A 23,852-nucleotide genomic window follows, 5' to 3' on the forward strand; every position below is an offset into this window, starting at 1 on the left:
CGCTTTGTGTGTGTGATGGGTGTAATAGGTAACGTATCCTGATTCATGATGATTTCAATGAAGACGTTTTTAGCAGTCGCGCTAAACCTTTTAAAGGCAATATAGACAACATTACCACCTGTGTGTGTTTGTGTGTGTACCTGTGTGCTGTGCACGTGTGTATAACTGTACGTGTGTGTGTGTAGGGAGTGGTAGTGGCCTCAAGGTGCACATGGCCTGGCACAAGCGTCGTGGTGACGTCACCGCCACTTAGTGGCGAATGGCGGTTGTTGTTGTGTGTGTCTATCTGTGTGTGTGTCTATCTGTGTGTTGTGGGGAGCGGTGGGTGTAGTGGTTAGCGCTACGCTGCACTACGAACTTGGCGACCCGGGTTCGATTCCCGTCACGGCAAACACCAGTGACGATTATCTGAACCGGTCCTGGGCCTCCCCTAGGTCGACTCAGCCTCAAATGAGTACCTGGTGCGGTGTGTAAACATCGCCACTGGGGAGACAAAGGCGGCCGGGCGTGGTGCTGGCCACCCACCCCCTCAAGTGTAGCCACAGCCTTCATAGGTGGTGCTACTCGCTAAAAGCACTTGTCCCTTCAGCCCTTTTAGAGGCTACCTGGGGGAGCTTTGTCTGTGTGTGCATCATAGGCGGTGCCGCTCGCTACTAGCAGCACTTGCCCCTACAGCCCTGCTAGAGGCTACACGGGGGAGCTTTGTTTGTGTGTGCATCATAGGTGCTGCTACTCGCTACGACTAGCAGCACTTGCCCCTACAGCCCTGCTAGAGGCTACCTGGGGGAACCTTTGTCTGTGTGTGCATCATAGGTGGTGCTACTCGCTATGGCTAACAGCACTTGCCCCTACAGCCCTGCTAGAGGCTACACGGGGGAGCTTTGTCTGTGTGTCCGTCACCATTTATTTTCGTGTCGCCAAAAGAAAAACAACAACAACAAAATGGACACAAAATTTACACCGCGAAAAAAACCACCCCACACAATCCGTGACGTCAGTGAGTGTCACCGCTCGTGCGTGACGTCACTGACGTCATCGCTCGTGCGTGACGTCAGTGACGTCCGTGCCACAAAAGCCAAGATGGCAGCACAAAGAATCGAACGGAAATCGGAGATTCAACTCGAGCCACGAAACGTTTCCCTTAAAATGCAAAGAAGAAAGATTTATAAAATATTATATATATCTACATTTTATATATATAAATATTATTAATAAAACTAAATAGTAAAATGGTAACTGAAAGAAAAAATACGTTTCATTCGTGTTCATTCCTTCAGTAATTCTCTCCTCCCAAGAGCGACAGCGGTAGCTGTAGGCCTGGTCTGGGTATGTGACTGGGTATGTGACTGGGTATCTGGTTGGCTGGGTGGGTATCTGGCTGGCTGGCTAGGTATCTGGCTGGGTATCTGGTTGGTTGGCTGGGTATCTGGCTGGCTGGGTATCTGGTTGGGTATCTGGCTAGGTATCTGGTTGGCTGGGTATCTGGCTGGGTATCTGGCTGGGTGTCTGGCTGGGTATCTGGTTGGCTGGGTATCTGGCTGGGTGGGTATCTGGTTGGGTATCTGGCTAGGTATCTGGTTGGCTGGGTATCTGGCTGGGTATCTGGCTGGGTGTCTGGCTGGGTATCTGGCTGGGTATCTGGTTGGTTGGCTGGGTATCTGGCTGGCTGGGTATCTGGTTGGGTATCTGGCTGGGTGTCTGGCTGGGTATCTGGTTGGGTATCTGGCTGGCTGGGTATCTGGTTGGGTATCTGGCTGGGTGTCTGGCTGGGTATCTGGCTAGGTATCTGGCTGGCTGGGTATCTGGTTGGGTATCTGGCTGGGTGTCTGGCTGGGTATCTGGGTGGGTATCTGGCTGGTTGGCTGGGTGTCTGGCTGGCTGGGTATCTGGCTGGGTATCTGGCTGGCTGGGTATCTGGCTGGCTGGGTATCTGGCTGGCTGGGTATCTGGCTGGGTGTCTGGCTGGCTGGCTGGGTATCTGGCTGGCTGGGTATCTGGCTGGGTATCTGGTTGGCTAGCTGGGTATCTGGCTGGCTGGGTATCTGGCTGGCTGGGTATCTGGTTGGCTGGGTATCTGGCTGGGTGGGTATCTGGCTGGGTATCTGGCTGGCTGGGTATCTGGCTGGGTGGGTATCTGGCTGGCTGGGTATCTGGCTGGGTGGGTATCTGGCTGGGTATCTGGCTGGGTGGGTATCTGGCTGGCTGGGTATCTGGCTGGGTATCTGGCTGGGTATCTGGCTGGCTGGGTATCTGGCTGGGTATCTGGCTGGCTGGGTATCTGGCTGGTTGGCTATCTGGCTGGGTATCTGGCTGGCTGGGTATCTGGCTGGTTGGCTATCTGGCTGGGTATCTGGCTGGGTATCTGGTTGGTTGGCTGGGTATCTGGCTGGGTATCTGGCTGTCTGGCTGGGTATATGGCTGGCTGGCTGGGTATCTGGCAATCTGGCTGTCTATCCGGCTATCTGTCTATCCGGCTATCTGTATATCCGGCTATGTGGCTGGGAGCAGAGCGAGAGGCGCGTCCGCTTCGTCAGTAAGGGAGGTTCCCCTGGATCCAGGCGAGGGATTTCCACACGCGCTCGTAGGCGGCCGGCTGGCTGGCGCGTGAGCAGTCGGCACGGCGGCTGTCGATGCCGGTCAGGTACCATCTCCTGTCCGTGCCCAGGCAGAAGACGCCACCGCCCTGGCCCAGCTGGGGAAGGCGGGAAGGGGGACGGTGGATTGGACTTTGATGATGTTTCAAGCACCCAGGTGGGACGCCCTTTGTTCGTGCGTGTGTGTGTCTGTATGTATAGTGTGTAGTGTAGTGTATAGTGTAGTGTATAATAGTGTAGTAGTGTAGTATATAGTGTAGTATATAGTGTAGTGTATAGTGTAGTGTCTAGTAAAGTGTATAGTGTAGTGTATAGTGTAGTGTATAGTGTATAGTGTAGTGTATAGTGTGTAGTGTATAGTGTAGTGTCTAGTAAAGTGTATAGTGTAGTGTATAGTGTAGTGTATAGTGTAGTGTGTAGTGTACTGTATAGTGTAGTGTATAGTGTAGTGTATAGTATAGTGTGTAGTGTATTGTGTAGTGTATAGTGTAGTAGTGAGTAGTGTATAGTGTAGTGTGTAGTGTACTGTATAGTGTAGTGTATAGTGTAGTGTATAGTGTAGTGTATAGTATAGTGTAGTGTATAGTGTATAGTATCGTGTAGTGTATAGTAGTGTAGTGTATAGTGTATTGTATAGTGTCTAGTGTAGTGTATATTGTAGTGTAGTGTATAGTGTAGTGTATAGTGTATAGTGTAGTGTATAGTGTAGTGTATAGTGTGTAGTGTATAGTGTAGTGTATAGTATAGTGTATAGTGTAGTGTATAGTGTAGTGTATAGTATAGTATATAGTGTAGTGTATAGTGTATAGTGTAGTGTATAGTGTAGTGTATAGTGTAGTGTATAGTGTAGTGTGTAGTGTACTGTATAGTGTAGTGTATAGTAGTGTAGTAGTGTAGTATATAGTATAGTGTATAGTGTAGTGTATAGTGTAGCATTGCATTACCTGACAGCTACTGGCCCAACCCTGACGCTTGGCGGCACACATCATCGTGCGGTGGCTGAAGTTGCCCCAGGCGTTCGTGCACAGCGACTCGTTCACAAGCCGCACGTGTCCCTCAGCGGCGGGGGCTGACACAGATCCTGGGGGGTGGGGGGGGGGGTAACGATGATGTCACAGGCCTAGATGATGATGTCACAGGCCTAGATGATGATGTCACAGGCCTAGATGATGATGATGTCACAGGCCTAGATGATGATGATGTCACAGGCCTAGATGATGATGTCACAGGCCTAGATGATGATGATGTCACAGGCCTAGATGATGATGTCACAGGCCTAGATGATGATTACGTCACAGGCCTAGATGATGATGATGTCACAGACCTAGATGATGATGATGATGTCACAGGCCTAGATGATGATGTCACAGGCCTAGATGATGATGATGTCACAGGCCTAGATGATGATGATGTCACAGGCCTAGATGATGATGATGTCACAGGCCTAGATGATGATGATGTCACAGGCCTAGATGATGATGATGTCACAGGCCTAGATGATGATGATGTCACAGGCCTAGATGATGATGATGTCACAGGCCTAGATGATGATGATGTCACAGGCCTAGATGATGATGATGTCACAGGCCTAGATGATGATGTCACAGGCGTAGATGATGATGATGTCACAGGCCTAGATGATGATGATGATGTCACAGGCCTAGATGATGATGATGTCACAGGCCTAGATGATGATGATGTCACAGGCCTAGATGATGATGATGATGTCACAGGCGTAGATGATGATGATGTCACAGGCGTAGATGATGATGATGTCACAAGCCTAGATGATGATGATGTCACAGGCCTAGATGATGATGATGTCACAGGCCTAGATGATGATGTCACAGGCGTAGATGATGATGATGTCACAGGCCTAGATGATGATGTCACAGGCCTAGATGATGATGCTGTCACAGGCGTAGATGATGATGATGTCACAGGCGTAGATGATGATGTCACAGGCCTAGATGATGATGTCACAGGCCTAGATGATGATGATGTCACAGGCCTAGATGATGATGATGATGATGTCACAGGCCTAGATGATGATGTCACAGGCGTAGATGATGATGATGTCACAGGCCTAGATGATGATGATGTCACAGGCGTACTGGCCGTGACATCATCGGCATCGTCGCTAATGTTATCACACACAAACACGAAATTACGTATTCCAGTACATGATATACACACTATACATATTATAACGTACCAGCTATACACTACACACTACATGACGTACTAGCTATACACTACACACTACATGACGTACGAGCTACCCACTACACACTACTTGACGTACACTAACCTCCTAGCTATACACTATACACTACACACTACTTGACGTACACTAACGTCCTAGCTATACACTACACACTACATGACGTACACTAACGTACTAGCTATACACTACACACTACATGACGTACTAGCTACACACTATACTCTACACACTACATGACGTACTAGCTATAGACTACACACTACATGACGTACACTAACGTACTAGCTATACACTACACACTACATAACGTACTAGCTACCCACTACACACTACTTGACGTACACTAACGTCCTAGCTATACACTACACACTACATGACATACGATCTATACACTATACACTACATGACGTACGAGCTATACACTATACACTACGCACCGTCGCTGCGCCGCAAGCCCAGCGCCTGGCAGCTGCGTCCCAGCGTGGGGCTGTACTCGTGTCGAGAGGGCAGGCACACCACCCGCACCGCCGGCCCAAACGTCGCCCACCAGCCCAGCCGCAGCATGGCGACGTCGTGGGCTCCGGTTTCTGCGGAGAACTTGGGGTGGACCACGATGGACGTCACCTGCAGACGGTCGCCGGAGGCCGTGATGCTCATCCAGTTGTAGTTGTTGTTGGGGCTGAACGGATGTGCACGCGTACACACACACACATACACACACACACGTACATATACATACACACACACGTACACACGTACATACACGTACACATACACATACGTACACACACACAGACACATACACGTACATACACACAGACACACATACATACATACACACACACAAACACACACACGTACATACACACACACGTACATACACACATACACACACACGTACATACACACACACGTACATATACATACACACACGTACACACGTACATACACGTACACATACACGTACATGTACATACACATACGTACACACACACAGACACATACACGTACATACACACAGACACACATACATACACACACACAAACACACACACGTACATACACACACACGTACATACACACATACACACACACGTACATACACACACATACACACACACACACGTACATATACATACGTACACACCACATACACACATACACACACACACGTACATACACACACATGTGCATACACACATACACACACACACGTACATACACACATGTACATACACACATACACACACACACGTACATATACATACACACACACGTACACACGTACATACACGTACACATACACACACATACACACACACGTACATATACATACGTACACACCACATACACACATACACACACACACGTACATACACACACATGTACATACACATACGTACACACCACATACACATACACACGTACACACACGTACATACACATACACGTACACACACACACAGACACATACACGTACACACACACACGTACATACACACGTACATACACACGTACATACACAATTATCATATTTTGCTACTGGCAAATGAGGTTCCAATGGTGTAAACACATTTAGTAAGTCGATAACTCAGAAGAGGGACATTTAGCGAGTGATTAATGAAGACATTTAGTAAGTCGATAATTCAGAAGAGGGGCATTTAGCGAGTGATTAATGAAGACATTTAGTAAGTCGATAACTCAGAAGAGGGACATCTAGCGAGTGATTAATGGACACATTTAGTAACTCGATAACTCAGAAGAGGGACATCTAGCGAGTGATTAATGGACACATTTAGTAAGTCGATAACTCAGAAGTGGGACATTTAGCGAGTGATTAATGGACACATTTAGTAAGTCGATAACTCAGAAGAGGGACACTTAGCGTGGGATTAATGAAGACATTTAGTAAGCCGATAACTCACAAGTGGGATACTTTAGCCAGAGATTAATGAAGACATTTAGTAACTCGATAACTCAGAAAAGGGACATTTATTGAGGGATTAATTAACACATTTAGTAACTCAAGATTTCAGAAGTGGGATACTTCGCCAGGGATTAATGGACACATTTAGTAACTCGATAACTCAGAAGCGGGACACTTTGCGAGGGATTAATGGACACATTTAGTAACTCGATCATTCACAAGTGGGACACTCAGCGTTAGCGAGTGATGAACACATTTAGTAACTCGCGACATCACGAACTGGAGGTGTCCGCTAGGTGACAACAACTCTGGGGGCCGCCGTGTCGAGGCCCAGGGTCTGACCTCTCCCCCAGGCAGCTCGCCGCGGTCACGATCCACGAGTCGGACAGGAGGGAGCCGAGGCATTGCAACTGGTCCTCCAGCCTCGTGATGGTCACCTGCCAGGGCCAGGCGCTCAGGACGGACGCGTTGGCGACGCCGCAGCCTTGCGGGAGGGTGGCGGAGATCGCGTCGACAGGAGGGGGGTGGGGGGGGGGCGGTGAGTGGGGTTGGTGGGTGGGGTGGGTGGGTTTGTGAGTGGGTGAGTGGGTGTGGTGGGTGGGGTCGGTGGGGTGGGTGGGTGAGTGGGTGGGTGGGTGAGTGGGTGGGTGAGTGGGTGGGTGAGGTGGGTGTGGTGGGTGGATCGGTGGGGTGGGTGGGTGGGTGAGGGGGTGGGTGGGTGAGTGGGTGGGTGGGTGAGTGGGTGGGTGAGTGGGGTTGGTGGGTGGGTGGGGTGGGTGCAGTGGGTGGGGTGGGTTGGTGAGGGGGTGAATGGGGTGGGTGGGTGAGTGAGTGGGTGGTTGAGTGGGTGATTGGGTGAGTGGATGGGTGGGTGAGTGAGTGGGTGGGTGAGTGGGTGGGTGGGTGAGTGAGTGGGTGAGTGAGTCGGTGGGGTGGGTGGGGTGAGTGGGTATGTGAGTGGGTGGGTGAGTGAGTGAATGAGTGGGTGGGGTTGGTGGGTGGTTGGGTTTTTTTTTAACGCATTGATCTCTGCCCAACCGTCTGTAGACACGGGAGGGTCACCATCCCGTCCGCTTTCATTATTTGCCCCTCTCCCGTTCTGACGAAGTGCGTCACTACGTCATCGCGTCATCAAAACCATTCGGTAAAGACGGAAATGAAATCACGTCATCTGTGCAGGAGGTCGTGGGATCGATCCCGACCCTGACGATGCCTGCTGCTGCAGCTGTAGCACAGCCGATACATTCTTCTTCGCATTATATTTCCAAGCTTACTATTGTAATATTCTTAGGTTCTTTCGGTAAAGTCACCAGGTAGGTAAAACATTAAAATTAATAAAAGTAAAATAAAATAAAAATCACGACGTTTCGGAGGCAACACAAGCCTCCGACTTCAGGTGTGGTAGCTCTTGCAATCTCTCATTTACTTGATACAGCTGTCGTGGCTGTGACGGTTCCACCTGAAGACGGAGGCTTGTGTTGCCTCCGAAATGTCGTGATTTTTATTTTATTTTACTTTTATTAATTTGAATGTTTTACCTACCTGGTGACTTTACCGAAAAAACCTAAGAATATGAATCCTTGCAGTCACGAAAGCTTCAAATCTAGAATTACTAATGTAATGTGAGGATATATCCGGCTCACTGACGTATCACAACTCGTCAAGATGATTGGTTCTGCTGGTCCTGGTCCATAGCCAATGGGGGGAAGCCTAGGGGGCGTGGCTTTGACGTCATGGGAAGGTGACAGCTGCAAGTAGATGATTGGTTGTGCTGGCTTTGGCCTCAGCCAATGGGGAGACGAGTCAGGGGCGTGGTCCTGACGTCATGGGAAGGTGACAGCTGCAAGTAGATGATTGGTTGTGCTGGCTTTAGCCACAGCCAATGGGGAGACGAGTCAGGGGCGTGGCCCTGACGTAATGGAAAGGTGACAGCTGCAAGTAGATGATTGGTTCTGCTGGCTTTGGCCACAGCCAATGGGGGGAAGCCTAGGGGGCGTGGCTTTGACGTCATGGGAAGGTGACAGCTGCAAGTAGATGATTGGTTCTGCTGGCTTTGGCCACAGCCAATGGGGAGACGAGTCAGGGGCGTGGCCCTGACGTCATGGGAAGGTGACAGCTGCAAGTAGAGGATTGGTTCTGCTGGCTTTGGCCACAGCCAATGGGGGGAAGCCTAGGGGGCGTGGCTTTGACGTCATGGGAAGGTGACAGCTGCAAGTAGATGATTGGTTCTGCTGGCTTTGGCCACAGCCAATGGGGAGATGAGTCAGGGGCGTGGTCCCGGCAGCCTACGAGGGAGCCTGGACTATTCCATGGAGGCTAACCAGGATTGGTGGAAACGTACCACGTGACCCGGGTATTAAATAGGGGTGGAGACGAACGACACGTGGTCAGAACGGGAACGAACGGAGGAAGGGGGCCACGTGGGAATGGGGCTCTGGGTTGCCACGTGGCTGTGTGTCTTTCTCTCTATCTGTCCCTCTCACGCTGCCTGTCAGCAGCTTGAAGGAAAGCTGTAATGCAAGTTGAATAAAAGACGGATTCTAGAAGTCGCCTCAACGAGCTTTATTACACTATGTTTGTTTTCTCATTTGGACCTGATGATGGTTGCTTGTGTTGCGATCGAAACGTCGTATTCTATTATTATTTAATTGAATCTCTTTCGACGTCACTTTACCGAAAGAGCCAAAGAGTAATTCCTGCAGTCGTGAAAGCTTCGAATCAATTTCGATGTAAAGCTTTCGTGACTGCAGGGATTCATCTTCTTGGTTCTTTCTGTAAAGTCACGTAGAACAGAAATAATAAAATAATAAAAATACAACATAATAAAATAATTCTCACGACGTTTCGGCCACAACGCAAGCAGCCGTCCTCAGGTGAAGAACAGGTCTGTCGAGAAGACAGAGTCTGTTCTTCACCTGAGGACGGCTGCTTGCGTTGTGGCCGAAACGTCGTGAGAATTATTTTATTATGTTTTATTTTTATTATTTCCATTCTACGTGACTTTACCGAAAGAACCGAGAAGATATATTTGTTTTCTCATTCATTCGTACCTGATGATGGTTGCTTGTGTTGCGATTGAAACGATTGGAACGCCGTATTCTATTATTATTTAATTGAATCTCTTTCGACGTCACTTTACCGACAGAACCAAAGAGTAATTCCTGCAGTCGCGAAAGCTTCGAATCTCTAGTTTCATAGCTGATACGTGTCGAGGAACGCGGCTTTGTGTTCAAGTGAGGTGCACTCGCCGCTGTTGCGACATACTCACTTTTCGTGACGTTAATGGGATCAATCGTTAGAAAGTTCACGACGAATCCGTGTCCTGTGTAATAAACAACAACAACAACAACGACAGACAAACAAACAAAGTTAGTTAACTTCCTTTAACAAACTCGAGGTGCGAGTTTCGGGGAAGTTTTGAGGAGTCGGTAGCGGTGCGACGCATGGGAGAAGGGGGGCGCTGAGTAAGATTTGTGTAAGATTTGTGACGCTGTGCAAGATTTGTGTGAGATTTGTGACGCTGTGTAAGATCTGTGTAAGATCTGTATAAGATTTGTGTAAGATCTGTATAAGATTTGTGTAAGATCTGTATAAGAGTACGGGTAGCCGGGTATCGGGTACCCGGTTGCGACCTCTGGGAGAAGGGAAACAGGGCGGACTCCCCCCCCCCCCGCCCCCCCCGGGGTGACACCTCCCAAGGACCCCCCCCCCCCCCGTGGCCTCACCTTGAAGCCCCTGAAGAGAGTCGAGCACGAGGTGGAGTCTGTTGGAGGACGAGCGCAGGCCGGGCGGTCTCACAACGCCGCAGAACGCGCCCAGCGAGTCGCCGTTGTCGTCGTAGACGGTCAGCGACTCGTCCGCGCAGTCGGGGTCGGAAGACAAACTGCGTGCCGGTGGGAGAGCGAGGGAGTGTGGTGTGGCATGTACGAGAATGTGTGGTAAGTAGTGTGGCATGTACGATGATGTGTGGTGTAGCATGTAAGAGCACATGTGGGGTGTGTGGTGTGGCATGTAAGAGAACGTGTGGTGTAGCACGTACGAGAGTGTGTTGTGTGTAGTGTAGCATGTACGAGAATGTGTAGTGTAGCATGTACGAGAATGTGTAGTGTAGCATGCACGAGAATGTGTTGTGTGTAGTGTAGCATGCACGAGAATGTGTAGTGTAGCATGCACGAGAATGTGTGGTGTGTGGTGTAGCATGTACGAGAATGTGTGGTGTGTAGTGTAGCATGCACGAGAATGTGTAGTGTAGCATGCACAAGAATGTGTGGTGTGTAGTGTAGCATGCACGAGAATGTGTAGCGTAGCATGCACGAGAGTGTGTAGTGTGTAGTGTAGCATGCACGAGAAATGTGTTGTGTGTGGTGTAGCACGCGCGAGTATGTGTAGTGTAGCATGTACGAGTTTGTGTGGTGTGTAGTGTTGCACGTATAGAAGTGCATAGTCGTGTATAGTGTAGTGTATAGTAATCCCGTGTATAGTATATAGTACACACACAGGTGCACACACGTACTGTCGCGTATAGTCGCGTGTAGTGTATAGTGTAGCGTAGTCGTGTACCTTGTGCAGCGCGTGCCGAACTTCTAACCGCCCCATACGTGTACCTTCGATTTAAAGCTTTCGTGACTGCAGGGATTCATCTTCTTGGTTCTTTCGGTAAAGTCACGTAGAAGGGAAGTAATAAAATAATTTTATTATGTTTAATTTTTATTATTTTATTACTTCCCTTCTACGTGACTTTACCGAAATAACCAAGAAGACATACGTGTACCGTTCACCAAAGCAAAAGAACCCGTGGCCGCTACGTGGAACGTGAAGCTCGAACAACGGAGAACGGAACGGCTTGCGGAGCCCCCCCCGCCCCGCACACCCCACCCCTCCCCAATCGAGAACTCACTTGAACTGCTGGAACTTCAGCTTGACCTCGTATCTGGGGTCCACCTGAATGGTCCATCGGCACAGGGCATTCCTTTCGCCGGCCGCGGAGAAGTTTGACGAAGACAGCGATCCCTGGCCTCCGACGAACGTCTCTCTGCACGGTGACCCCACTGGTGGTGGTGGTGGAGGGTGGGGGGGTTACGACGCATTCATACTTCTGTGATGCAGATTTTATTTGTGAGGGGGTGGAGGGGGTTAGATCGCGTGAATATGTAGAAGCTGTATTCTTTGGGACTTTCGGTAAAGTCGCGTAGATAGATTTTGATGTAAAGCTTTCGTGACTGCAGGGATTCATCTCCTTGGTTCTTTCGGTAAAGTCACGTAGATAGGATCAAAGAATCTTGATTTGAGGCTTTCGTGACTGCAGGAATCCATACTCTTTGGTTCTTTTGGTAAAGTTACGTAGGTAGAAAATAAAATAAATCACGACGTTTCGGGCGCAGCACAAGCATCCGTCATCAGGTGGGAAAGCATGATGTATTCATTTTATTTTATACCTACGTGACTTTACCGAAAGAACCAAAGAGTAAGGTGCAAAGAAAATAACAAAAAATAAGAAAAAACTACGATGTTTACGTTTCGAACGCAACGCAAGTGTTCGTCATCAGGAAGAGGGGGTTAGCTTCTAAAGGTAAACTGTTTATAAAGGTTTGAAATGGGCATTGCCCAAATGTCAGCAGCCAATGTTAATTTAAGTGGTGGGCAGCGACCGCGACGGTGGTGGGTTTGCCCACCAATCAAAGGGCTGCCCAGTAAAAATCAGCATGTTAATGGAAGATCGTTGAGCGGCCTCCATGGCGGGCGCCCTGAGGTGGCCATGTTCCCGTGAGAGATTATCACGTTAATGGAGGATCGCAAAGCAAAAAAACCTCGAGCTCGGTGAGCTCGGTGGCTGTGTTCAGTTGAGAAATGTCACTTGTTAGTGTAAAATCAGATGGCCGAAAATTACAACGAACATCAGAAGGTGACCGAGCCCCCCCCCCCCTCGGCGCAGTGACGCGTTACGACGACGAACGTGGCGGTCGGCGGGAGCCTCGGCCCTTTCGCGAGTCCCGCCGGAGTTTCGCCGCCGCGTGGGAGCGATCAACGCGTCAAGCGAGTGGGCCTCGCCGCGTTATCGCAGCAAAAAAAATAATAAACAGACAGACAGACAAACAAGCCAGCGAACAAGTGCTGACGTCAGGTCACACTCGCCTCGAGGGGGGGAATGCCGTCAGGGTAAAGTGACGTCATGCCCCCCGGGGTATTTGAGGGAAGACCCGTGACGTGGACGGGGTCTTCGCCGTGAGCCAGAGGAATGAGCGTTAGGGGAGTAGGGGGCTCCGGGACAGAGGGTGGAGAGCCAGGCTAAGGGGGGCTGTTTTACCCGGCTGGCCGAATTGGCTGAACCCTCGGTCAGTGCTGTGGGAAGAGCCCGATAGCCTGGTGGGGTGTAAGGAACTCCCAGTACCCTTCCCCTGGGGAGATTAGTTAAGGACTCTGTGTTAACCCCTTCCCCCGAGTTAGGCGTAAGCCCTTAATAAACAGTTTGGCGGTAGCCCCTACACGACCGGCTTCAGTGTCCTTTTCTACAGCGCAACACAAACAAAAAAAACTCACCCCTTTGGAACCTCATTTGCCAGTAAAAAATATGATAATTGTTTTTTTACCCTTTTATCTGGCAACAAAACTGACACCTTTTTTACAAGGAGTCATGTTTGCATAGACCACAATACCTGCAGTCGTGTTTATTGTTTGCATTATGACTGCAGGTATTGTGGTCTATGCAAACATGACTCCTTGTAAAAAGGTGTCAGTTTTGTTGCCAGATAGAAGGGTAAAAAACAAATGATCAAACTCACCCCTGTAAAACGCGCTGAAGTTGCCGACGATCCCCCCCGTGTCGTACGTGGCCCTTATGGACAAGGTGTTGGAGGACGAGATGATGGGAGCGGGGACGCCATCGCAGTCGTACTTCCCCAGGAGCGGCGAGTCCATGGACGGCCCGTCGTAGACGTAGACGACCTCGGCGCCTGTCTGCAGACTTCACGCGCACGGACAGCGGAGCGCTGCTGCTGTGATACGCCCTGACGGTGGCATTGTCCTGGCGCTGGTCGCCTCTTGGCGTCGTCCTCTGGTCTGGCGCCGTTTGTGACTAGGCCAGTGGTTCTTAACCTTTTTGGAGGTACCGAACCCCACCAGTTTCACGTGCGCATTCACCGAACCCTTATTAATTGGAAAAATAAAATATGATTTTTAAAAATTCAAAACATAGGTATATGTTTTACTGGTGCACAATCATACGAGTCGGGTGTGTGTCTTAACCTCCGCCGAACCCCTGAGACTGACTCACCGAACCCCTGGGGTTCGATCGAACCCAGGTTAAGAACCACTGGACTAGGCTCTAAAGAAAGCTGTCTCTGGTGTTGTGGACCAATCAGTTTCAAAGACAATGCATCATCATCCTATACTACCAGAGCACAAATTTCGATTTAAAGCTTTCGTGACTGCAGGGATTCATCTTCTTGGTTCTTTCGGTAAAGTCATGTAGAAGGGAAATAATAAAATAATAAAAATAAAACATTCTAAAATACAATTCTCACAACGTTTCGGCCACAACGCAAGCAGCCGTCCTCAGGTGAAGAACAGGTCTGTCGGAAAGACAGCATCAGACCTGTTCTTCACCTGAGGACGGCTGCTTGTGTTGTGGCCGAAACGTCGTGAGAATTGTTTTATTATACCAGAGCATGTTTTAGTTTGCATATTCACCACAAAGTATGCGTGGCTAATGCAGTGACATGATTCCTTGCAACACGTGTCTGTTTGGTGTTTTAACATCTCAACTCATCTTTATTGCCAGACAGGGTCAAATCTATTCTTGCTTTTGCTAGTGGCAAGGAAGTTCCCATGATGTAGCTGCTCTCACCCCGAGCTCTCAATGCCCCAATAGTGGCATTGTCTTTGTGCTGTTCGCCTTTTGGCGTCCTCTAATCTAGCACTGTTTGTGACTAGGCTCTGAGGAAAGCTGTTTCTGGTGTGTAGACCAATCAGTTTGAAAGACAATGCATGATATACTACTAGAGCATGTTCACCACAAGCATACATGGTTAATGCAGTGACATGATTCCTTGCAACACGTGTCTGTTTGGTGTTTTAACATCTTAACGCAATTGTTTTCTTGCCAGAAAGGGTAAAACCTATGCTTACGTTGAGCAGAGCTCTCGTTACGACTGCGGACGCTTCAAAACTGTGAGAACGAGCGTCAAAGATTCGTCACGAATGACCTCCTCGTAAGAGAAACCGCAAAACGTCCGTGACCTTACGAATAAAAGATGGCCTCCGGAATCAAAGATGGCCGCCGAAATCAAAGATATCCGCCACCAAAAAGAGTGGTGGCCATATATATTTGTATTTTTACTCTCGGTATGTATGTTGTACGTGGCAGTTTGTCCCATGACAATGTGGCAGTTGCGTTTGTTGAACGAGCATCAAAGATTCGTCACGAATGACCTCCTCGTAAGAGAAACCACGAAATGTTCGTGACCTTACGAATAAAAGATGGCCTCCGGAATCAAGGATGGCCGCCGAAATCAAAGATATCCGCCACCAAAAAAAATAGTGGCCATATATACTTGTATTTTTACTCTCGGTATGTATGTTGTACGTGACAGTTTGTCCTATGACAATGCGGCAGTTGCATTTCTTGAAGAACACTGCGTTGTATTGAATAAAATAAGGTAAATACACTACACTATACATTACACTATACACTACATTATACACTACACTATACACTGCACTATACACTACACTATACACTACACTATACACTACTACACTATACACTGTACTATACACTACACTATACACTGTACTATACACTACACTATACACTACACCACACACTAGTGCTGTACTAGTAACAAATTGGCCACGTTCTGTGTACGTGACGCGAAACTTTACTAATTGGCTGTGTCGGGTGGTGGCGAGTTTAACGAAGCAGCATTTATTTATTTACACGATCTAACCCCAAAAAATTGGTGGCGAAAGCCTACTAAGTGTGAAACCGACGTTCGTACTTGCGCGCTCTAACCCCAAAAACAACCTCTAACATGGATGATATTGGTGGCGAAAGCCTACTAGGTGTGAAACCGAGCATGAGCACACGTGTACATTGAACCTCCATCGCCGTCGTACAAAGACCATCCGTGCTCATCGGTGGAGCGGACTCTAATAGCCCGAAACGGGTCGTGACGCGGGGGCAAACCTGGAGACCAGAGTGTGTGCACCTATCCCCCCGCCCCCCTCCGCACCACTTACCTGAACGTCTGGAAGCGAAGGATCACGGCCGTCCCCACGGGGCCGGTGATGGTCCAGAGGCAGTCACCGACGTTGGGTCTCCCGAGTAAATCGGCGAACTGGATGGTGCCGCTCGCGGCGGCGAGGTTCATGCGACAGACACCGCCTAGAGCATCGCGGGACACTTTTTAGTTACGGAGTTTCACTGAACGTATCGTAAAATGGCGGAGGACATCAGAGTCGCCGAGAGATTTATTGAAGCAGGCATCAGAGTCGCCAAGAGATTTATTGAAGTCGGCATCAGAGTCGTCAATTGAGTTGTTGAAGCCGGTAGAATGGTTTTTTTACAAATTCGCCAGGAAACGTGGTGAGATGCATGAAGATGTTCCAAAGGCGCAATTAGACGCGGCTAGCGTGAGGGCTGAAGACAAGAACGAGGGCTGGATGGCTGAAATGGCGAGATATGACGGCTGTGATGTGCGATGAGAGGATCCCAGTTTGGTTGAAGGAAAGTGTATAATGTAGTCTAAAGTAGTGTAGTGTATAGTAGTGTTGCGTATAGTAGTGTATAGCAGTGTATAGTGGTGTAGTGTTTCGTGGTGTAGTGTATAGTAGTGTAGTGTACAGTGTGGTGTATAGTCTAGTGTATTATGCAGTGTATACTGTAGTGCATAGTGTAGTGTATAGTATAGTAGTGTATAGTATATAGTAGTATCGTGCATAGTAGTGTATAGTAGTGTAGTGTTTCGTGGTGTACAGTATAGTAGTGTAGTGTATAGTAGTATCGTGCATATTAGTGTATAGTAGTGTAGTGTTTTGTGGTGTAGAGTATAGTAGTGTAGTGTATAGTAGTATCGTGCATAGTAGTGTATAGTAGTGTAGTGTTTCGTGGTGTAGAGTATAGTAGTGTAGTGTATAGTAGTATCGTGCATAGTAGTGTATAGTAGTGTAGTATTTCGTGGTGTAGAGTATAGTAGTGTAGTGTATAGTAGTATCGTGCATAGTAGTGTATAGTAGTGTAGTGTTTCATGGTGTAGAGTATAGTAGTGTAGTGTATAGTAGTATCGTGCATAGTAGTGTATAGTAGTGTAGTGTTTCGTGGTGTAGAGTATAGTAGTGTAGTGTATAGTGTAGTGTATAGTACAAGACGGTGGCGAGGCTGTTGTGTGGGGGCCGAGTGCTGGGACACGAGAAAGATGGAGGACCAAGCGATGGCGGTCGCTGAGATGAGGATGCTGCGGTGGATGTTTGGTGCGTGACAAAGCAAAGGTCAAGGCGGATGGAAAATGAAGAAGCAAGAGGAAGACTCGAGGCGGTGGAACTCACAGAGGAGACGAGAAGAGGGACGGGCTCTGGGTTGGTTCAGTCGTGCGGGAGAGGCGACAGGAACATCGCGTGGGTCAGAGGTGGCGAGCGATGCAAGTGCGAGAGGAAGAAAGGTAGAAGAGGTGGGTAGTGGGTGCGATGTGGTGAGTACAATGTGGTGGGTGCGATGAGGTGAGTGCGATGTGGTGGGTGCGATGTGGTGAGTGCGATGGGGTGGGTGCGATGTGGTGGGTGCGATGAGGTGGGTGCGATGTGGTGGGTGCGATGTGTGGGTGCGATGTGGTGGGTGCGATGAGGTGGGTGCGATGTGGTGGTGCGATGTGGTGGGTGCGATGGTGATGCGATGGGTGTGCGATGTGGTGGGTGCGATGAGGTGGGTGCGATGTGGTGGGTGCGATGTGGTGGGTGCGATGTGGTGGGTGCGATGAGGTGGGTGATGTGGTGGTGCGATGTGTGGTACGATGTGGCGGGTGCGATGTGGCGGTGGCGGGTGCGATGTGGCTGGGGTGCGATGTGGCGGGTGCGATGTGGTGTGGTGGGTGCGATGTGGCGGTGCGATGTGGCGGGTGCGATGTGGTGGGTGCAATGTGGCGGGCGCGATGTGGCGGGTGCGATGTGGCGGGTGCGATGAGGTGGGTGCGATGTGGTGGGTGCGATGTGGCGGGTGCAATGTGGTGGGTGCGATGTGGTGGGTGCGTTGTGGTGGGTGCGATGTGGTGGGTGCGATGTGGTGGGTGCGTTGTGGTGGGTGCGATGTGGTGGGTGCGATGTGGTGGGTGCGTTGTGGTGGGTGCGATGTGGTGGGTGCGATGTGGTGGGTGCGATGTGGTGGGTGCGATGTGGTGGGTGCGATGTGGTGGGTGCGATGTGGTGGGTGCGATGTGGTGGGTGCGTTGTGGTGGGTGCGATGTGGTGAGTGCGTATGGGTGGGTGCGATGTGGTGAGTGCGTTATGGTGGGTGCGATGTGGGTGGTGGTGGGTGCGATTGTAGGTGGGTGCGATGTGGTGGGTGCGATGTGGTGCGTGTGTACGATGTGGTGGGTGCGATGTGGTGGGTGCGATGTGGTGGGTACGATGAGGTGGGTGCGATGTGGTGGGTTCGATGTGGTGGGTGCGATGTGGTGGGTGCGATGTGGTGGGTGCGTTGTGGTGGGTGCGATGTGGTGGGTGCGATGTGGTGGGTGCGATGTGGTGGGTGCGATGTGGTGGGTGCGATGTGGTGGGTGCGTTGTGGTGGGTGCGATGTGGTGGGTGCGTTGTGGTGGGTGCGATGAGGTGGGTGCGATGTGGTGGGTGCGATGTGGTGGGTGCGATGTGGTGGTGCGATGTGGTGGGTGCGATGAGGTGGGTGCGATGGGGTGGGTGCGTTGTGGCGGGTGCGATGTGGTGGGTGCGATGTGGTGAGTGCGATGGGATCGTGGTGACCCAAGGAGCTTAAAGAGAGATGGCGCAGGAACAGGGCGGTGTGGAGGTCGGCAAGGAGAGCAGAGGAACTTCTCCACGTGGAGTGGGACAAACGCCTAGAGGAAGGAGTATGTGGGTCTCTGTGGAAGTCCATGGGTCGGTGTGGGGGTCCGTGGGTATCTGTACGAGTCTGTGGGTATTTGTGGGAGTCTGTAGGTATATGTATATATCTCTGGGTCTCATTGTAGGTCCGTGGGTCTCTTTGGGTGTCTGTGGGTATCTGTACGAGTCTGTGGGTCTCTGTAGAAGTCCATGGGTATCTGTAAATATCTGGGTCTCATTGTAGGTATGTGGGTCTCTGTGGGAGTCTGTGGGTCTCTGTAGAAGTCCATGGGTATCTGTACATATCTGGGTCTCATTGTAGGTCTGTGGGTCTCTGTGGGAGTCTGTGGTATTTGTGGAAGTCCATGGGTATCTGTACATATCTGGATCTCATTGTAGATCTGTGGGTCTCTGTGGGTGTCTGTGGGTATCTGTACGAGTCTGTGGGTCTCTGCAGAAGTCCATGGGTATCTGTACATATCTGGGTCTCATTGTAGGTATGTGGGTCTCTGTGGGAGTCTGTGGTATTTGTGGAAGTCCATGGGTATCTGTACATATCTGGGTCTCATTGTAGGTCTGTGGGTCTCTTTGGGTGTCTGTGGGTATCTGTACGAGTCTGTGGGTCTCTGTAGAAGTCCATGGGTATCTGTAAATATCTGGGTCTCATTGTAGGTATGTGGGTCTCTGTGGGAGTCTGTGGGTCTCTGTAGAAGTCCATGGGTATCTGTACATATCTGGGTCTCATTGTAGGTCTGTGGGTCTCTTTGGGTGTCTGTGGGTATCTGTACGAGTCTGTGGGTCTCTGCAGAAGTCCATGGGTATCTGTACATATCTGGGTCTCATTGTAGGTATGTGGGTCTCTGTGGGAGTCTGTGGTATTTGTGGAAGTCCATGGGTATCTGTACATATCTGGGTCTCATTGTAGGTATGTGGGTCTCTTTGGGTGTCTGTGGGTATCTGTACGAGTCTGTGGGTCTCTGTAGAAGTCCATGGGTATCTGTAAATATCTGGGTCTCATTGTAGGTATGTGGGTCTCTGTGGGAGTCTGTGGGTCTCTGTAGAAGTCCATGGGTATCTGTACATATCTGGGTCTCATTGTAGGTCTGTGGGTCTCTTTGGGTGTCTGTGGGTATCTGTACGAGTCTGTGGGTCTCTGAGGAAGTCCATGGGTATCTGTACATATCTGGGTCTCATTGTCGGTCTGTGGGTCTCTGTGGGAGTCTGTGGTATTTGTGGAAGTCCATGGGTATCTGTACATATCTGGATCTTTATGTAGGTCCGTTGGTCTCTGTGGGAGTCTGTGGGTATCTGTACGAGCCTGTGGGTCTCTGTAAAAGTCCATGGGTATCTGTACATCTCTGGGTCTCATTGTAGGCCTGTGGGTCTCTGTGGGAGTCTGTGGGAATTTGTGGAAGTCCATGGGTGTCTGTACATCTGTGGGTCTCTTTCTTGGTCCGTTGGTCTCTGTGGGAGTCCCTAGTTATCTGTACGAGTTTGTGGGTCTCTGTAGAAGTCCATGGGTATCAGTACATCTCTGGGTCTCATTGTAGGTCTGTGGGTCTCTGTGGGAGTCTGTGGGTATTTGTGGAAGTCCATGGGTATCTGGACATCTCTGAGTCTCCGTGCGAGGCCAAAACGTGAGAAGCCGCTTGTCAATGAAATACTCAAGCCAAGTGGACGAGTCACAGCAAGCGCTGCCTCTGCCCAGCCCACAACTTCCATTGTGCACAGACTCAGCCCAACCACCAGGGGGGGGGGAGGGGCAGTAATGGCACAGGCGTTGTGACGTCATCGCACTGCAGCCAATCAGATATGGGCGAGGTCACAATTGGGAGAGGCATGATGAGGGTGGTGGTGGGGGTTGTAATGGCGTCGTGTATATTAGTGGAATTATAATAGTAGTAGTAATAGAAGTTAGATTTGCGATGCTACAAGTCTGGCTGATCTTGTTACAAATTATCAGCGTTTAGTTACCTCTTTGTTTGCCGTAGCTGAGGGCGTAGCCAAATGAATCAGCACCCGCCGCCCCGTAGAGGTAGAGACCGAATGGCTGAGTCGCGTGTTCCACACGGAACTGCTGATTTCCAAGTCCCAAGTTCAGCTCCCCGGCCACGAACTGGAGGTCGTTTGTCCGGACCCACTGGATCTTATCGCACAGTGTCTCGTTGTTCATGACGATCCCACATTTGTCTGCATCCTTGGCGATCACGATTAACACGTTTGTAAAATCTGGTTGAGTCGCAAACAGGTACTTGTTAGAGAACTTGCTGGTCGGTATGATGTTCATCTGGAACGGGTCCATGGAATACCCTTGAGTTGTAGACCCACCCTGGCATATGTACATGACCCCTACGTTTACAGATGAGTTTATAGACAAAGTCTGGTTTGCATATACAGGTACGCTGATGCGACCGTAATTGGTCAACGCGTAGGTTGTTAAATTCCCAGCGACACTGACACTGACACTGACGCTTGCGCTTGTAGGCGAAGTGATTATGACGCTGTCGTCTGTTGACTTGATGGACACAGGGAAGACCAGGTAAGAGGAGCCCCACGTCGGTACTGGCAAAAGCTGCTCTGTCACAAAATTGCAAAAATTATGAACAGTGAGGCACCGATCTCCACTGAACACGGCCACAGGATGACTCGAGAGTACCCTGGTCCCAGTCAGAGATGATCCTTGGAACTGCACGACTTCGTTTTGTTGTAGAATGATGTTGAGTTCGTTGGAGTACGTGACACCGTTGAATGTAACATTGCTGCTCAAAAACATCTGCACCATCACGTTGTTGTAGGGACTGACTATCGCGAATTCGTTCAGGGTTATCCTACCAGATACAGGAGTGACTACGTAATATTCTGTTCCCAGCTCCTGCTCAGGGATCATCATGAATCCATCGGTCGTTGCAATTCGTTTCGACATGCCCCACACTGAGATGTCACCGTCAGAATGAACGGACACGATTTTGTTGGTGACGATGCCGTTCTCTCCGATCATTGCCGCTACCGGGATGGATACATTGCCGACGGAAAAGGGAGGCAGGAGGACGGACTGCAAGAAGTTCACCGCGGGGACCGAGACGGTGACCTGAGCGCTGCTGTCGTAGCTGGCGAAGTCCACCACAAGCGCGTCGACTACCTGCACGTAGTTCTGCATAAATGCGCCGAAGAACTGACGTCCCACACTGCTCCCGGCTCCGTTCCCTGCAAGCGGTGACGACAGCATCAGTGCAAGCGAAAGAGGTCAACTTTTGAGAATAAGGCCACGAGATCGACAGTAAAAATCACCCTTCATGTTGGTTGTTAAAGGATGACGTGAAAACAAATTTCTTGAAGCGACAAATAAAATGCGTCGTTCGCTTTTAGCGGGGTTTTATTTTTAGATGTAATCGTTTTTAACGTTTGACGCATGAAGCCATCACATCGCCACGGTGGCTACTTCGCTGAGCCTCTATCATTTGCGATTGAGAATGAGGCCACGAGGACGACCGATTGAAACAAAAAAAATTCCTCAACGCGGCAATAAGCGGGGATTAGAGAAAAAAACACTGAAAGTGCAAACGAGAGCTTAAAGTGTGCGTGGTTAATGCAGACTTTACTCCTTGCAAATGGTATCACACCTATTTGGCGTTTGACAATCCTAACGCACCTCTTGTTTTGCTATTGCCAGAGAAAAGTATAAAAACCCAATCTTATTTTTCCGCCTTTGATACTGGTGAAGTATGGGAATTGACGGCAGGAACTTCTTGACGGGTAACACACTTTTATTAAATCCTTTAGGTATCACAATACAACGTGTGGTCTTTCTTCTTCCTCCGACACACTCCACTAATCTCGTGTAAGCTCTAGGCCTCTGGCTACACCCGATACACTTGACTCGTGTAGACCCTATGCCTCTGGCTACACACAATATACTCGACTCGTGTAAGCCCTATGCCTCTGGCTACACAATACACTCGACTCGTGTAAGCCCTATGCCCTGGCTACACATAGTACATTCGGCTCGTGTAGACCTATGGCTACACCCACTACACTCGCCTCTGGGTTACACAGAGTCCCGGTCCCCTTAGGACAGCGGGGCTAGGTACCGCAGGGCTCTAGGTCTTCATCCCCGTCTTCATTCTTCGCTGGTTACACACTGCCCTTACGCCTGTGTGCATCCCCTTTTATAGCCCCTGCTCACGAGAGACGGAGCTGATGCGGCGTCGACGTGAGCGTCGTTCCTTAATGAACCAATCACGACGCACTCTCTCTACGATCCGCTTTCCCCAGCGCGTGTTAACATTACTCCACCAATCACACTGCGCTGCCACCTGATCACTCCCTCTCAGCGCGTCACCGGCCCACAGCCAATCGGTACCCCGTAACCCACGACCCCGCGCTGACCCCTGATCCTCCACCGTCAGCGCGCGTCACCACCTACACAGCCAATCATCACGCACTGTGCATACGATCCTTAATCCCAGCGCGTATCACCTCTACACTGGCACAAAGGAAAAGTTCCACACAAGTAGAGGACTTCGTGTTACATGCATGTTACACGCATGCCCCCTCCACGGGTCAAGCCTGCGCCGGATACAGCAGCAGAAGCATCGTCAGAATCAGCAAGGCAGAGCCACACCGTGCCAGTTTCTCAGCGACCAAATCGCGTCCGATGTGGAAAGAGCGAAAGCGTCGTGAGCCAGCCCCCTTGAGTCAACTCGCGCAGCCGGTCACGACCGGTTGTGACGCAATGGGGCCGGCTCGCGTACGCAAATCCTCTCCAAATGTGAGACCCGTCAAAGGTTCAAGCGTGCGGGGAACGAGTAAGCGAGCGCGGCGGTTGGGGGCGCTGTGCGGGCGGTGCGGACGTGGGGTTGAGAAACGGACGATGCGTGAGGAGGGGAAAGGTGGGGGGGGGGTTGAGATGCCTCATGCTCGATGCGGGTTAGGAGGAAGAAGAGGAGGCAGGAGGCAATTGTGGCATGGGGTAGAAAAAACCCGATTTTTCCAGCGGCAGGCATCGGGGTTTTTTCTTTAAAACAATTAAACCCGATTTTGGGCAATTAAAACCTGG

General features: G+C 50.0%; 1 protein-coding gene across 1 annotated transcript in view; it reads right to left on the reverse strand.

Moving 5' to 3' along the window:
• Nucleotides 1–872: 872 nt before the first annotated feature.
• LOC133362084 (uncharacterized) overlaps nucleotides 873–23,852 on the reverse strand; it is a 29,119-nt gene continuing 6,139 nt past the window's right edge. Inside the window, exons 3-12 of the mRNA XM_061581049.1 lie at nucleotides 20,771–22,000; nucleotides 15,986–16,130; nucleotides 13,528–13,709; nucleotides 11,646–11,796; nucleotides 10,474–10,631; nucleotides 10,017–10,070; nucleotides 7,091–7,232; nucleotides 5,259–5,500; nucleotides 3,539–3,675; nucleotides 873–2,692 (exon numbers count right to left, since the gene is read on the reverse strand). Of these exons, the coding sequence (XP_061437033.1) occupies nucleotides 2,531–2,692; nucleotides 3,539–3,675; nucleotides 5,259–5,500; nucleotides 7,091–7,232; nucleotides 10,017–10,070; nucleotides 10,474–10,631; nucleotides 11,646–11,796; nucleotides 13,528–13,709; nucleotides 15,986–16,130; nucleotides 20,771–22,000 (2,603 nt within the window). The 3' untranslated portion in view covers nucleotides 873–2,530. The remainder of the gene's footprint in view (nucleotides 2,693–3,538; nucleotides 3,676–5,258; nucleotides 5,501–7,090; nucleotides 7,233–10,016; nucleotides 10,071–10,473; nucleotides 10,632–11,645; nucleotides 11,797–13,527; nucleotides 13,710–15,985; nucleotides 16,131–20,770; nucleotides 22,001–23,852) is intronic.

Source organism: Lethenteron reissneri, unplaced genomic scaffold (genome assembly GCF_015708825.2).
Source record: "Lethenteron reissneri isolate LAM-NWPU_2019-01 unplaced genomic scaffold, ASM1570882v1 scaffold_136, whole genome shotgun sequence".
NCBI lineage: Eukaryota > Metazoa > Chordata > Hyperoartia > Petromyzontiformes > Petromyzontidae > Lethenteron > Lethenteron reissneri.